The 14,107-nt window shown below is 52.9% G+C and overlaps 2 protein-coding genes across 3 annotated transcripts in view; both read left to right on the top strand.

Annotated features, from left to right (window-relative positions):
• Positions 1–12,343, top strand: part of SCARA5 (scavenger receptor class A member 5) — an 18,826-nt gene extending 6,483 nt beyond the window's left edge. Inside the window, exons 4-9 of one of the 2 annotated variants that reach the window (XM_042836358.1) lie at positions 217–891; positions 4,059–4,139; positions 5,108–5,206; positions 8,765–8,812; positions 11,012–11,206; positions 12,206–12,343. In XM_042836358.1, the coding sequence (XP_042692292.1) occupies positions 217–891; positions 4,059–4,139; positions 5,108–5,206; positions 8,765–8,812; positions 11,012–11,206; positions 12,206–12,342 (1,235 nt within the window). In that variant the 3' untranslated portion in view covers position 12,343. Of the gene's footprint in view, positions 1–216; positions 892–4,058; positions 4,140–5,107; positions 5,207–8,764; positions 8,813–11,008; positions 11,207–12,205 lie in introns of both variants that reach the window. The other variant, XM_042836357.1, reaches the window with a different exon arrangement.
• A 1,571-nt stretch (positions 12,344–13,914) lies between these two features.
• The window catches only part of PBK (PDZ binding kinase), an 8,351-nt gene continuing 8,158 nt past the window's right edge, over positions 13,915–14,107 (top strand). The window contains exon 1 of the mRNA XM_042836345.1: positions 13,915–13,969. The gene's annotated coding sequence lies outside the window, so the exon portion shown is untranslated. The remainder of the gene's footprint in view (positions 13,970–14,107) is intronic.

Raw genomic sequence — 14,107 nt, 5'->3', positions numbered from 1 at the left:
TGAGTAGATGGGTAGGTGGATGAGTGGATGGGTAGATGGATGAGTGGGTGGGTAGATGGATGAGTGGGTGAATGAGTTGGATGGATGGATGGGTGGATAGATGGATCAGTGGAGCACCTCAGAACGGGAGATGCCCAAATGCTATGTGCACACCTCTGCCAAGCCCCATCTTCTTGGGGTGCTTCCTGATGCCCCTTTCCCTTCTCTCCCTCGCAGTCTCCAGGCCACAGACTTCTCCTGAGGACCTGAAGGCGTTGATGGGGAATGTGAACCGCCTCAATGAGAGTTTCCGGGACATGCAACTGAAGCTGCTGCACCTCCCTCTGAAAGGGGATGTGATGGATCACATCTGGAGGCTCCAGGACCTTCTCCAGAACCACTCGGACTCCTTGTTCCTCATGACGGGCTCGCTGCAGAAGCTGGAAGGCCTTCTGTGGAGCCTGCAGACCCAGGCTGGCCAAACCGATAGGGCCGTGGCCAACCTGTGGGACAGCCTGGCCCTGCAGGGCGATGCAGCCCAGCAGGAGCTCTACAAGCTCTCAGTGGAAAGCAACAACAGCCGGCTGCTGCTGCAACACCACGAACACCTCTTGAGCCACTTGGGCAGCAGGCTGGAGGGTCTGAGCGAGCAAGTGACAGCCGTCAGCGGAGCCGCCGATGCCATGAACAGGACCTTCTCCTACGATGTCAACGTCCACCACAGCCGCATCCAGGACCTGCAGGTACTGATCAGCAATGCCACCGAGGACGCCCGGCGGATGCGGCTCATCCACATCGCCATGGAGGAGCAGCTGAAGCACGAGCTGGCCATCCTCGGCAACGTGACGGAGGACCTGCGTCTCAAGGACTGGGAGCACTCCATTGCACTGAAGAACATCTCCGTCATACGGGGTAGGTCGAGGTCCTTTGGTAAGCAGCATCCTGGTTGGCGATGAGAATCATAGCACGGTTTGAGTTGCGAGGGACTTTTAAAGGCCATCTGGTCCAACTCTGCTGCAGTGGGGTGTCCTTGGTGCTTTGGGTGGCCCTGGTGGCACGGGGATTTCCTTTGGGGGCATCTCAGGAACGCTGGCATGCACCAAATCAGTGACAGAACCACAAAATCGTAGGGGTCGGAAAGGACATCTGGAGAACATCTAGTCCAACTCTAGCTCTGTGTGGTGTCCAGGTGTCTCCATCGCCTTGGACGCTCTATCAGTGTCCCTCCAAGTTCTCTCTGGTCCACATTAGGGAGCTCCTGGGATTTTCTCACTGGTTAAACCTCTGCCAGGTCCCTGCTGACCACAGACCAGGCTGAGTGCAGCAGGCGGAGGGCTTTGTGTGCTGCTGCAGTGGTCAAGCAGAACATTTCCCACCAGGTGCCTTCACTCATCACCCATCACATCACTTGCTTAACCACATATCCTTATCAGATATCTATTATGTATACCACATATAAGATGTTGGAGGAAATTTTTCACTCACAGAGTGGTCAGGCCCTGGCACTGCTGCCCAGAGAAGCTGTGGGTGCCCCATTCTTGGAGGTGCCCAGGGTCATGTATGGGGGCTGAGCAGCCTGATGTAGTGCCTGATTCAATGGTTGGCAACCAACTCATCGATCTCTGAGGTCCCTTCCAACCCAAGACGTTCTATGATTCTATGATCTTCTTCTTTGCAGGTTTCCCTTCCCATGTTCTCATCTCTACCTGCAGCCCATACCAAATAACCAGCCCATCCTCTCTTGACCACTGCCCCTAGTTTTGCAGAAATCCTTTTTTGCCAATTATGATATTACTGTCTTAGGCAGTGACATATGCACACCCAGCACAGAGGTGCTCCTCTTGCTGCTCCTCAGTCACATCATGGACAGACGGGTTTTCATTGGCTGAAACATGAGCAGGTTCAGTGGGATCCATTTCACACCAGCTCCCAGTTCCAATGTCCTCAGTCCACAATGAGCATTTTCCTGGTGCTCCTTGCCAAGTGCAGGGGCTGCCAAGACACTGGATCTGTCTGGCTGTTATCTGAGCCAGGAGGGGACAAATGTGGCTTTGCAGCATCTGGAGCTGCAGCAGCTTCAGCCACCTGACAGCAGAATCATAGAACCATAGAATCATAGAATGATTAGGCTGGAGGGAACCTTAAAGATCATAGAGCCATGGAATGGTTGGGTTGGAAGGGTCATTAAAGATCATAGAGCCATAGAATGGTTGGGTTTGAAAGATCTTTAAGGGTCAAAGAGTCCCAGAATCATAGAATCATAAAATGATTGGGATGGAAGGGATATTAATAATCAACTAGTCCCAAGCTGCTGTGAGCAGGATCTCACCCACTAGATCAGGTTGTCCTCTAGGATATGCTGTGGTGGCTGATGGACCACTGGGCTCATTCTGGTGGGAACAGCTTTGAAGGATGAGTAAATCTTGGAGCCAGCTAACAGATTTTCTGTCCCCAGGACTGTGTCTGACCTCTGGTGTTAGGGAAAGGGAATGTGGGACAAGTGCAGCACGTCCTGTCCCTGGCTGTGCTCTCCAGTCCCCAGGTCTTATGGAGCAGACATGGTTGATAGTCACCCATGGCCATCTTCCATGAAACCTTGTGCTATCTTCACCTGTCTATGCCCTTGGCCTTCCTGATGTTCCATGGAAGGCTATCTGGGATGGAGAGAGGGGGGAAGGGGATGGGATGGGATGGGATGGGATGGGATGGGATGGGATGGGATGGGATGGGATGGGATAGGATAGGATAGGATGGGATGGGATGGGATGGGATAGGATGGGATGGAATAAGATGATAATGATGAGATAATGCTGAGAGAATGTGATGGTGATGATGAGATGATGAGATGATAAGATGATGAAGATAAGGATGAGGAGAAGGGTTGCACTGAAGCAGCTACAACCACCCTGCCAAGAGGGGCCCATAATGGGTGCATGAACAGGACATGGCCTCCCTCTTGCTCTTTCAGGGGACAGAAAATCAATGGCTGTACATAGCACCACCCATACATGCATCCATATCCTTCCTATTTCTTAGTTTTTTGACCCATCTATTCAGTTTTTCCCAGCAGACCCATTCCCATGGCAGGGTGTCCATGTTGCTGCATCCCTCTGCCAACCCCACTGCACATCATCCCCATGGCAAACCACAGGGCACCGCTCTTAATTTCTTAATCCTTTAATTTCTTAGTTTCATAAATCCTTAACCTTATTTAGGACTGCTGAGTGCCCCCCTCTCCCAGTCCTGGCCCTAAGGGACGTGGTTAGTGGGCATGGTGATGATGGATCAACAGTTGGGCTTGGTGATCTTAGAGGTCTTTTCCAACCTTAATGATTCTGTGATTCTGTGATCCCTCATCACCACCACGGCTGGCTGTTGTTTTTCTGCACAACTGTCAGACTGTGGCTTTTTGGGTTTCTAGGAAAACAGAGTTTTATGGTTTCCAATTATCACCCTGGCGTGGTAGGACAGTGACCAAATGACCCTCCAGACCTCTCTCTGCCCTATTTTCAGTTATCCCATGAATCATTTCTTTTCTGTCCAAGTTCTTCCAGCAGATTCAGCCCATAATTGTTTTCAGCTTCATGGAGTTGGCCCCTTGCAAGGCTCTGTCACTGCTTGGACTTTCTGCTCACTCACAACAAAAGCGATCACCAATGGTTTGTTCCCAGCCAGGGGTGATGTCTGTGCTGTAAATCCACTCCTAAAGGCTCATCTCAGTATTTCCAAAGAGCTTTAAAAAAAAAAAAAAGAAAGAAAGAAAAAAAAAAAAGTTATTTATTATTTCTTTCCTGGAAGATATTTCAGTGGAGATGTCACAAATCTTGCTCGAAAGGAAATTCCAGCAAAAACTGAAGTTTCCTTTCAGGTCACATGCAGGTGGAAGATACGAGGTGAAGGAAGAGGAAAAATAGGGTGATACTTAATGATAATTCTATACACATCTATATGCACAAAGCAGCTGAGGTTGATGGAGTTACTACGGTCCTTTGCACAGAGCAGGGGACGGGGCTGCTGGCAGTGCCAGAGCTAAGGGAGCCCACATGGACACCATTGCAACCAACCCCATTGCATTCCAGGGCCCCCAGGACCCAAGGGAGACCCTGGCCATGAAGGGATGGAGGGGGAGCCTGGCCGGCCCGGCCCACCCGGCCTGCGAGGTAAGGACTTATGGGGCAGCCCCTGGGCTCCTCCTTCTGTGGGACACTGATGCTTAGGGACGTTTCATAGGATGCTTTCTTCAATGCCAAGAATGCTTTTTTTTTTTCTTTTTCCCTTTCTTAATTCAAACCATTGTTTCCAAGACAAATTCAATTGAAAATACAAGAGAAGACCCTCACATACCCTGAGAAATTGGCCTCATCGTGAGCCTGGTTCTCATTTTCAGCCCAACCCAGAAGTGATGGGTTTACATACAGGATGCGGATGCACAGCAGTGCCAGGATCCCATCACCCTGACCCACACGGGGCTGCCAGTGTCACAGCAGAGGGGCTCAGAGCCTTGGACACCCCCCTCCCTCGTTTTAATGCCCTACATCCCCCTGGTGGTGGAAACCCAGCTGCTCTCCCCAGCGCTGGCTGCCCACACTCCTTTCACCAACAGATATATTTTTTTTATGTGCTGACAGATTCATGGCTGTTTTTCTTGGGCGTTACAAGCGTCAGAAATACATCATCTGGTTTGTTTCCTCTTCTTTTTTTTTCTTTTTTTTTTTTTTCCTTCTTTATTTTTTCTTTAAACAGAAAAACAAAACGGTCTCTGGAGGGTTCACCTATGGGAAGAGCTGCTTTTTTGGGGTCTTTCTCCACCTCGCTTTTTTCCAGTGCATTTTTGAATGCAGTTGGGGTAAAATCCCCTTAGCGCTGCAGCTCTGCCCTCCTGCCCCCAAATCAGGGCCAGCTCCTGCCCCACTGTGATGCCCCATAGCGCAGCACAGAATTCAGTCCCCATGTCCTCTGGAACCCAAGTTCATCTTGGTGGCTTTTCCTTCTTCAAACCAGAGGAAAACCCTGGGATTTCCAGAAAGGTCAGCCCAAGAGGGGCTCAGCTCAGTGCCGAGGGTGGGGGGCTCTCATGGAGTGGTTCCTGTGCTGCACCATGACCCCTTTGCTTCTGTCCTTGCTCCAGGGATGCCTGGGGAGAGAGGACTACCAGGACCACGTGGCTTGAAGGGGGACAAAGGAGACTTTGGCCCTATGGGTCCAGCTGGGATGCGGGGATTCAAAGGTAAGGACCAATAGGACTGGGATCAAAGGTAAGGACCAGCCTCTAGGACGTAGAATTATTGGGTCATTAAGGCTGGAAAAGACTACTGAGATCACCACCAACCCACTAAACCATGGAGTCATTGGGTTGGAAAGATTTTCAGGTTGACCAAACCATCAGCTTGACCTGCTGAATGCTATTCCTAACCCACATCCCTTAGTACCACGGGGGTGAAAGGGCACATCAGGGGCTTCTTGGATATGGAGGGGAAGCATTGCTATGGGGGCACAGAACCTCTGCTTTGGGATGGGTGAGCGTGGGGATGCTCTGGGAGTGCCCACTTGGTGTGGGCATGAGCATCTCCCCTATAGAAAGCAACAGGAGTGAAGAGCTTTGTTTCTGTGCTCCCTTCCTGACTCGCTGTGGTTTGAGCACGGAAGGTGCCCACGCACAGCAAGGCAAGGCACACCCAGGGGACCTTTTAAAAGAAACTCCTCAGTGCTGCGGCCTAAATTGGGATGGGTGATGCCAGCTCCCAAAACAGGCTCTTTCCATCCCAAAATGGAGGAGGCAGGAAGAGCCCAGCCCAGGGATGTGGCACCGCCCTGGCTCCAGCTGTCCCTTTTTGGGGATGTCCCCATCCACGTTCTTTGTCTCTTCCAGCAGTTTTCTGCACCAGTTTCCTCTGGTGAAATGCCCTCAGTCTGTTCCTGATCCTCTGGAGCATCTCCATGGTGATGGTGGTTGGGTCAGGGCTTGGTACTCTTCCAATCTAAAGCATTCTGGGATTCTGGGACTCTGGATCTACGACAGCAAGAACCATGGCCACTTCTCAGCAGCAGTTGGACTTGATGATGTTAAAGGTCTTTTCCAACCTTAACAATACTATGATTCTATGAGCAGCCATGGAGTTGATAGGTTGGCTTTGGGATTGATGATCCTAAACATCTTTTCCAACTGCAATGATTCTACGATTCCCCTGTTAGCTCTCCAACACATTTCCAAAGCCATTCTGCATCTCAAGTCCCCTTGCCCAGGGAGACTGAGCATTACTGCTCTTGGGTATGGAAAGCACAAAGTTGGATGGCCCCAGAGGCAGTGGTGAAGTTTTTAATTGTATCTATATGTGTGTGTATATGGGTGTCTACTGATTCTAGCTAGCATCTCCTTGCTGCTATGGAGCAATCCCCATATCCAGGGATGCCACCACCTCGGAGTCCTTCCTGTCCCATCCCTGTCCCACCCCTCCGTGACAGATAATGTCCCACCCTGTGGCAGCCCCGGGTCCCAATGAAATCCCAAATCTGTCAGGATCAGGGGGCTTCTCCCCAACCCTTCTCCAATAAATCACAAAGCACGTTGGCAACAAGTGCTGAATTTCTACAGTTTATGGGATTCTCTGAAATTTATAGGAAACAGACCCGGGGTGAGGCAGTGCTCCAAGCTGGGGCTTCAAGCAAAGGCACCAGGCACCCCTGTCACAACCCTAACCCTATAGCAGGAGGGGTGAGCAACAAGGCTCTCCCCAAAAACCCCGGCTGTCCCCACTGTAGGAAGTTCTCCCCAAAATTCCTGGTTCACAGTATTGGAGAAAAATGTACCAAACACTGCAGACACCCTGAGGGATGGCTTTCCTGTCCTGCCTATTTCCTCTCGTCACTATTTTCCTATCCTCGATGTATTTTCCCTCCAAATCACCCCAGGAAGGGATTATTTCCCCCATTTCCAAATGGGAAAAGCCATTCTGGAAAGTGAGCATAAATCAGTTGTGTTTATGCTGTCCCAGGGAATGCTGTGCAGGGAGCGTGCTTGGGAGGGAAAGCAGTAAATTAACCAGAGGTGGGGGGAAATTTGGGGCAATGAGAGGTTCCTCTTCATGCAGGCAAAGCAGGAGGTTCTGTCTGGGACTGAATTTAAAGGGCAGCAAGAGCTGCATTCATCAAGGCACCCTAACAGCATCCCTTCCTCCCTCCAGACCACTGAGGGCCATGGTCAGTGGGCATGATGGGGATGGCTTGGGGTCAGACTTGGTGATCTTGGGGGAATTTTCCAACCTTGGTGATCCCATGATTCCATGATTCTATGGGTGGGAAATGGCCGTGATCATGGGTGGGATCCCTGTGAGCCTCCTTAGCAGCAAGTACCTGTGGTGGCCCATGTTCATTTTGGTATCCACCATGACCCAGCTCCTATGCTGCACTCATCTTCTACTCACCTTCCTATTCTGCAAGTTGATCATCAAATGATAGAATCACTCAGGTTGGAAAAGCCCTCTGAGATCCCCAAACCCAACCCCAGCCCACCGTGCCCACTGCCCACATCCCTCAGTGCCACATCCCCATTGCTCTTTGAACACCTCCAGGGACGGTGACCCCACCGCCTCCCTGGGCAGCTGTGCCACTGCATCACTCTCTTTCTGTTTCTCTTTCTGGGCAGACTTTTTCACAGTATCCAACCTGAATATCTTCTTCTGAAAGTTTTCAGTGCTGCAGTCATAGAGTCACAGATTCAAGCTGGTTATAGATCACAGATCCACATTCCTTACTGGGACTTTCAGACCATGACACTTTTGCCCAGCGCTGCAGATGGCATTTCTATTCCTTGAGTTCCACCCTCCCCCGTGCATCTCCCCTGATAATCCCTATACAGTGCACTGTAGGGCCCTGCAGGGATTGCAGCATGCACCGCAATTCAGCTCTCTGTGACCTCGTAACACTGAGACCTGGGAACCCCTTTGCTACCCCCCACAATAGGGTGACAGTATGGCACTTGTGGCTGTGCCCATACACCATCCCACGCTGCCATGTCCCACCCCCACCTCTCTCCTGCTCTCTGTTCTGCTGCCATCTGGTTCCCATCAGCAGTGCAGGCTGCAGGCAGCCTTCCTCCAGCTGACACAGCTGGGACTGCCCGGGGGGAGCGATCTCAGCTTCCCAGAGCCTCCAAGTTAAAGGGCAAGAATTTCCTGCATGCTTTTTTTTTTTTTTTTTGCTTTTATTATTATTATTATTATTATTTTCCTCCAAACGTTCATGCGTGTTGGTTGTTGTTCCTACAGGCAGATGAGGGATGAGGGCTTCTCGTTTCGGGGAGCAGCTCCAGCACCTCACTGCTTTTGGTTCCCGTTATCCTAAGGGACACTTGGAGCATCGCCCTCAGCCCCTGGGGTCCCCTCTGCTTCTCATCCTTTATCTGCACCCGGAGCTGTTGTGTACAGCCACAAAGCAGCTGATGCAGCATTCTAAGGGTGTTTCACATGGATTTGGGGCTCCTTGAGTTGTGTCTGGAGGTCACAGAGTCACAGAGCGGCTTGGGTTGAGAAGGACCTGAAGGATCATCTCATTACAACCCCACTGAAACCTTGTGCCAAGCTGGGGAGGCAGAACCACTTCTGCTTGGGAAGGGATAGAAAGATCTGTTTTCCTCCTAAATTTTCCACCCACACCACCAAGGGGAGGGAGCTCAGCAAATTGCTCTTTTCCCAAGAGCAGCTCCATGTTCAGCAGCCACTGCCTTGCTAGAGGCTGACACACATCTCCTTTCAGCAAGGCTGATATCCCCTACTCTTTCTCTTCCCAGGTGATCGAGGACCAAAGGGAGAGAAGGGAGACCGAGGCAGCGACATGGGTGAGTGTCCATGGATGTTCCTTGCTGCTTCTTCCCCACAGGACACGCTGGGGATGGTCCCTCTGCTCTTGGTTTTGATGCTGTTTGCTCCTTATCCTCAGCATCTTGGATTAGCCAAATAGTTTGGCAAACCAAGGCAACAAGCCTGGGGCATCAGAGGCTGGGAAAGCATCGCCAGGATGAATCACAGAATCATTAAGACTGGACAAGACCTCTAAGATCAGCAAGTGCAACCACTGACCCATCCCCACCATGCTCACACATAGAACCATTGAGGTTGGACAAGAACCTCCAAGATACCATGTCCAACCATTGACCCATCCCCACCATGACCAATGACTCATGTCCCTAAAATGGGACGTGGTTACATGGGATGGGTGCATCCAGCACAGACCCGGCTGGAAGCTGGATGCGTGCATCCTTATCCCAAACAAAAAGGATCTGCATGGCCCTTGGGGTGGGTTTGCATCCTGTCCCCCCTCCTCACCAGGCAGATGTTCTCTATTAGAGCAAAGCTATCTCGGTGCAGCTGCAAAGACTCAGCCCTTGTTTTCACAGCCACTAGGATTTGTTTCTCCCCTTCAGCTTTTCCTTTCTTGTTTTGCTTTGGCTTCGCTGGGGAGGGAAGGTCAGAGGGAGGCATTGAGGGGGTCGGAAGGAATTGGTGCAGGGAAAGCAAACACACACAGGAAAAAATGAGGAATGATGATTTGGGGGCTTACGGAGTGTGAGGCACTTGGCTGATACAAAGGGTGATGACTTGAAATGAAAAGAGGGAGATTCAGGTTAAATGCTAGGAGGAAATTCTTCACAGTGAGGCCCTGGCACCGCTGCCCAAAGAAGCATGGGTGCCCCATCCTTGGAGATACCCAAGGCCATGGATGGAACTTTGGTGTATAAGAGGTGTCCCTCTGGCAGAGGTTGAGGCTGGGTTGGCTGTAAGGTCCCTTCTGACCCAAACCACGCTGGGATTCTGGGTCCATGAGATGGTATTGGGGTGCGCTGGGGGTTCCATAGAGATCCACAGGGTTCTACTGGGATCCCACAGAGATTCATGGGAGGCTATTGGGATGTTGTAGGGTGCCATAGGAGTCCTTGGAGGTTCTAGAGTTCCATAGTGTTCTATTGAGGTGCTACTGTGGGTCCTGAGGGACTATTGGGGTCTCATAGGGTGCTACTGGGGGGCTGTTGGGTTCTGGGGTTGTTCTCAGAGTCCTTATGGAGGTGTTTGAATGCTGTTGGGGACCATGAGGTGCTCACTTGGGATCCATAGGTTGCTGTTGGTGTCCCACTGAGGTGCTGCTATTGAGGTGCTTTGAGAGTTCCGTAGAGATCCATAGAGTTCTATCGAGATCCCAGAAAAGTCCAGCAGTGGGCTATTGGGATGCTGTAGGGTGCAATGGGAGACTCTGGGTCCCATAGGGTGCTATTAGGGGGCTTCTGGGTCTAAGATAGACTATAGGTATGCATAGGATGTTATTGGGGTGCTGTTGGAGTGCTATTAGGATCCATGGGGTGCTCAGTTGGGGTGATTCTGGGGGTCCATGGGGTCATACTGGGTGGTATTGGAGGTCCTGAGTGGCTCTTCTATTTCCATAGGGTGCTATTGGGGTACTGTAGGGATCTATTGGGCTGCCATAGGGGTCTGTGGTGTACCAGAGTGGTGTCATAAGAGGTCTGTGAGTGCTCTGGGATCCGCAGGGTGCTGTAGGAGTGCTATTAGGGCCCAGGAGATTCTCAACAGGGGTCCATGGGGTGCTATCGGGATACCATAGAGGGGGTTCATAGAAATCCATAGGGTTCTATTAGCACCCCGTAGAGATCTGTGAGGGGCTATTGGGATACTGTAATGTGCTGTTGCGGTGCCACTGGGGGTACTGGAGGCTATTGGGGTCCCATAGGGTGCTACTGGGATGCAGTAGGGTTTTAATGGGGTGCTACAGGAGTCCATGGAATGCTACTGGGGTGTTGTAGGATGCTGTTGGAGTCCATAGAGTTCTACTGGGCTGCCGTAGGGGCCCATGAGGTGCCACTGGGATCCTTAGGGTCTATGGTGAGCCATTGGGGTGGCCTTGGTGACAACCACAGTGGGACATCTCCAACACCACATCGCACGGTGATGCCCCACCAACCCCCCCATCACTCCTGTGTCCCGTCGTGTCCCCCCATGTCCCCTGACATCCCCTCTGTCCCCAGCAGCTGCTGCCGAGGAGGGGTTGATCCGGTTGGCCAACGGCTCGGGACCCCACGAGGGCCGCGTGGAGGTTTTCCACGACCGCCGTTGGGGCACGGTGTGCGATGATGGCTGGGATAAGAAGGATGGGGACGTGGTGTGCCGGATGCTGGGCTTCCGAGGCGCCGAGGAGGTGTACCGCATGGCCCGCTTCGGCCAAGGTGAGCAGGCGGCAGCGGGTGACAACAAGTGACAACATTGGGATGGCAGTGCTGGACAGCACCACCACCGGGGCTGTGGGAGTTTGGCTTGGAAACCAACCCTCACGAAGACGTCCTGAACTCCAAGAGCTGGTGGCCTCTGCAGTTTATGTAGACCCCAGGGGTGGCCCTGCAGCTGTGCCCCAATGCCCCAGCTGGAAAGAGTGCAGGGCATGGAGCGCAGCCAGCTCTGTCCCCATTGCTGTCCCCTCCCCATCCCTGTCCCCATTCGTCACCCCAACTTTGACCTCATCACCAGCCCTGTCCCCATCCTCACTCCTGTCCCCATCCCTGACCATATCTGTGTCCTCATCCCCATCCAAACTTCGATCCTCATCCCTATCCCCATCCCCATCCCATCTCCATCCCTGTCCCCATCCCCGTTCCTTTTCCATCCCTGACCACATCTGTGTCTCTATCACTTTCCCTATCCTCGTCCCCAACTTCATCCCCAATCCCATCCCTGTCTGTCCTCTTCCCCAACTCCATTCCCATTCCTCTCCCATCATCATCCCTGTCCCTGTTCCTGTCCCCATCCCTGACTGACATCCCTGATCTGTCTTCATCCCTATTCCAATTTCAATCATCATCCCCATCCCCCTTGCCATCCCTGATCCCGTTCCCATCCCAGACTCCATCCCTATCCCCATTCCATCTCCATCTCTGATCCCATCCCTGTCCTCATCCCCATCTCTGTCCTCATCCCCGACCACATCTATGTCCCCATCCCTGTCCCTGTCCTCATCCCCAACCCCATCCCTGTCCTCATACCCATCTCCATTCCTGTCCCGTTCCCATCCCTATCCCTATCCTCATTCTATTCCCATTCCATCCCACCCCATCCCTGTTCCCACATCTGACTCATCCCCATCCCTATCCCTGGTCCCTGTTCCCGACCCCATCCCCACTCCACCTCATCCCCATCCTTGCAGCTGACCCCTCTCCATCCCCATCTCACAGGCACGGGCAGGATCTGGATGGACGACGTCTCCTGCAAGGGGACTGAGGACAGCCTGCTGCTCTGCAGCTTCTCCAGCTGGGGCAAGACCAACTGCGGCCACGCAGAGGATGCGGGCGTCAAGTGTGTGACGCCGTGACAGTGAGGACACCCAGTGCTCCTCACCTGCATTTCCCAAAAGGTTTTATTGGAGAAATAAATGCTTTTTTTATTATTCTCTATTACGCTTCTCTATTATGGCTTCCTATTAGGGTTCCCTATTAGGATTCCCTATTCGAGTTCCTTATTAGGGTTCTCCAAGCCCAGCGCTCAGAACGATGGCTCCTGGTGTTTGAGGTGGAATTAGGGGTCTGTGGGGGATCCGTGCAGTCCTGATCCAAATGGGATTTAGGGACAGACAGAGAGAGGTGGTGGCTGGATGGGGGCCCCACAAGGCGAGGTGGGAGGTGTCAGCCTGGCATGTTGAAATCGGAGCTCAACCCACGCTTGTGGGAAATGAGGGAAAAACATCTCGGATGTTTTGGGTGTGGGAACGGCCCTGGTGGGCGTGTGATTAGGGAGGGAGGTCAGAGGGAGGGTTTGGGGTGTTGCAGAGAGGCAGGACGTTTCCAGGGGTGTGTGGAGCTACTGCCCCCACGTGGCACCTTCATAGGGACACGATGCCCCGGGGGTTTGAGGATGTTGTAGCAACACAACTCCTTGAAGGGCTGGGAATCCCATGGAGAATTCCCTAGGGGCTTGGAACTCCATGGAAATCCTTCCCAAAGGGTTTAGGAACCTCATGGGGATCCCCCTTAGATGTTGGAAACTCCACTTGGGACCCATCCAGAGGCCTGGGGACCTCGTGAAGATCTCTCAAAGGGCAGGGTCCATAGGGTCTCCCTTTAGGAGCCTGGAAACACTACAGGGAATACCCCAGGAGTTTGTGGGACACCAGAGATCCCCCAAAGACCTTAAGGACACCACATTGACTTCCGGAAGGGCTTGGGGACCCCATGGAGACCCCCCTCCTTAAGAGCTTGAAACTCCATGGAGAGCTTAGGGACCTTACACTGACCACTGAAATGGCTGGAGACACAAATGTAGGTGGTCTAGGGCTAGGGGACCCCGTGGAAACCCCCCTTAGGGGCTTGGAACACCTAGGGGTTTGGGGAGAACCCCCAAAAGGCTGAGGGACTGCACATGGACACCCAATAGGGATTGGAGGCTTGAAACTGCATGGAAGTCCCTCTCAAAGGGCTTAGGGATCCCATGGGGGATGAGCTGTTGGAGACTTCACTTGGGACCCACCCAGAGGCTTGAGGACCTGATGGAAATCTCTCAAAGGACTTAAGGACCCCACATTGATCACCCAAAGGATTTGGGGACCCTGTGAAGACGACTCCACCCCAAAGGCCTTTGACTCCTCAAAGGGTCTGGAGACGCCACGGGAACCCCCACAGGCTTGGGAACCTCATGGAAACTGTGAGAAATGCCCTGAAAGGCCTTGGAGACCCCACATTGACCCCTCCAAAAGGTCTGGAGAAGTCATAGGGATCCTAAAAACTCCTCTTCCCCTCAGTACCCCTTGAGGGCGCCCTGCAGGCTCCGCCCCTTTAGACCACCCCCCCCACATTCCACATCAGAAAGGCCACACCCACAACGAAGCCACGCCCCTTTCCGCATTCCGACTTATTTTGTCCCCTCGCGGCCGCCGTTGCGGAGGGTTGAAAGGAGGAGGAGCTCCCGCGCGCGCTGCATTCAAACGGCGGCGGCGGAGGTGGAAGGTAGCGGGCGGCGCGCTGCGGCAGATCCCGCAGGCCTCTCGTAGCCTACAGGGGCCGCTTCCCTCTGCTCTGTGGGATCCGCAGCTGCTGGGGCCTTGGGGGCTGGGAGAGGCCTTGGGGGCTGGGAGAGGCCTTGGG

This window comes from Centrocercus urophasianus, unplaced genomic scaffold (assembly GCF_019232065.1).
Source record: "Centrocercus urophasianus isolate 14NV4802_14NV808 unplaced genomic scaffold, USGS_Curo_1.0 seq_596, whole genome shotgun sequence".
Lineage (NCBI taxonomy): Eukaryota > Metazoa > Chordata > Aves > Galliformes > Phasianidae > Centrocercus > Centrocercus urophasianus.
This window is presented reverse-complemented; position numbering and strand designations above follow the sequence as displayed.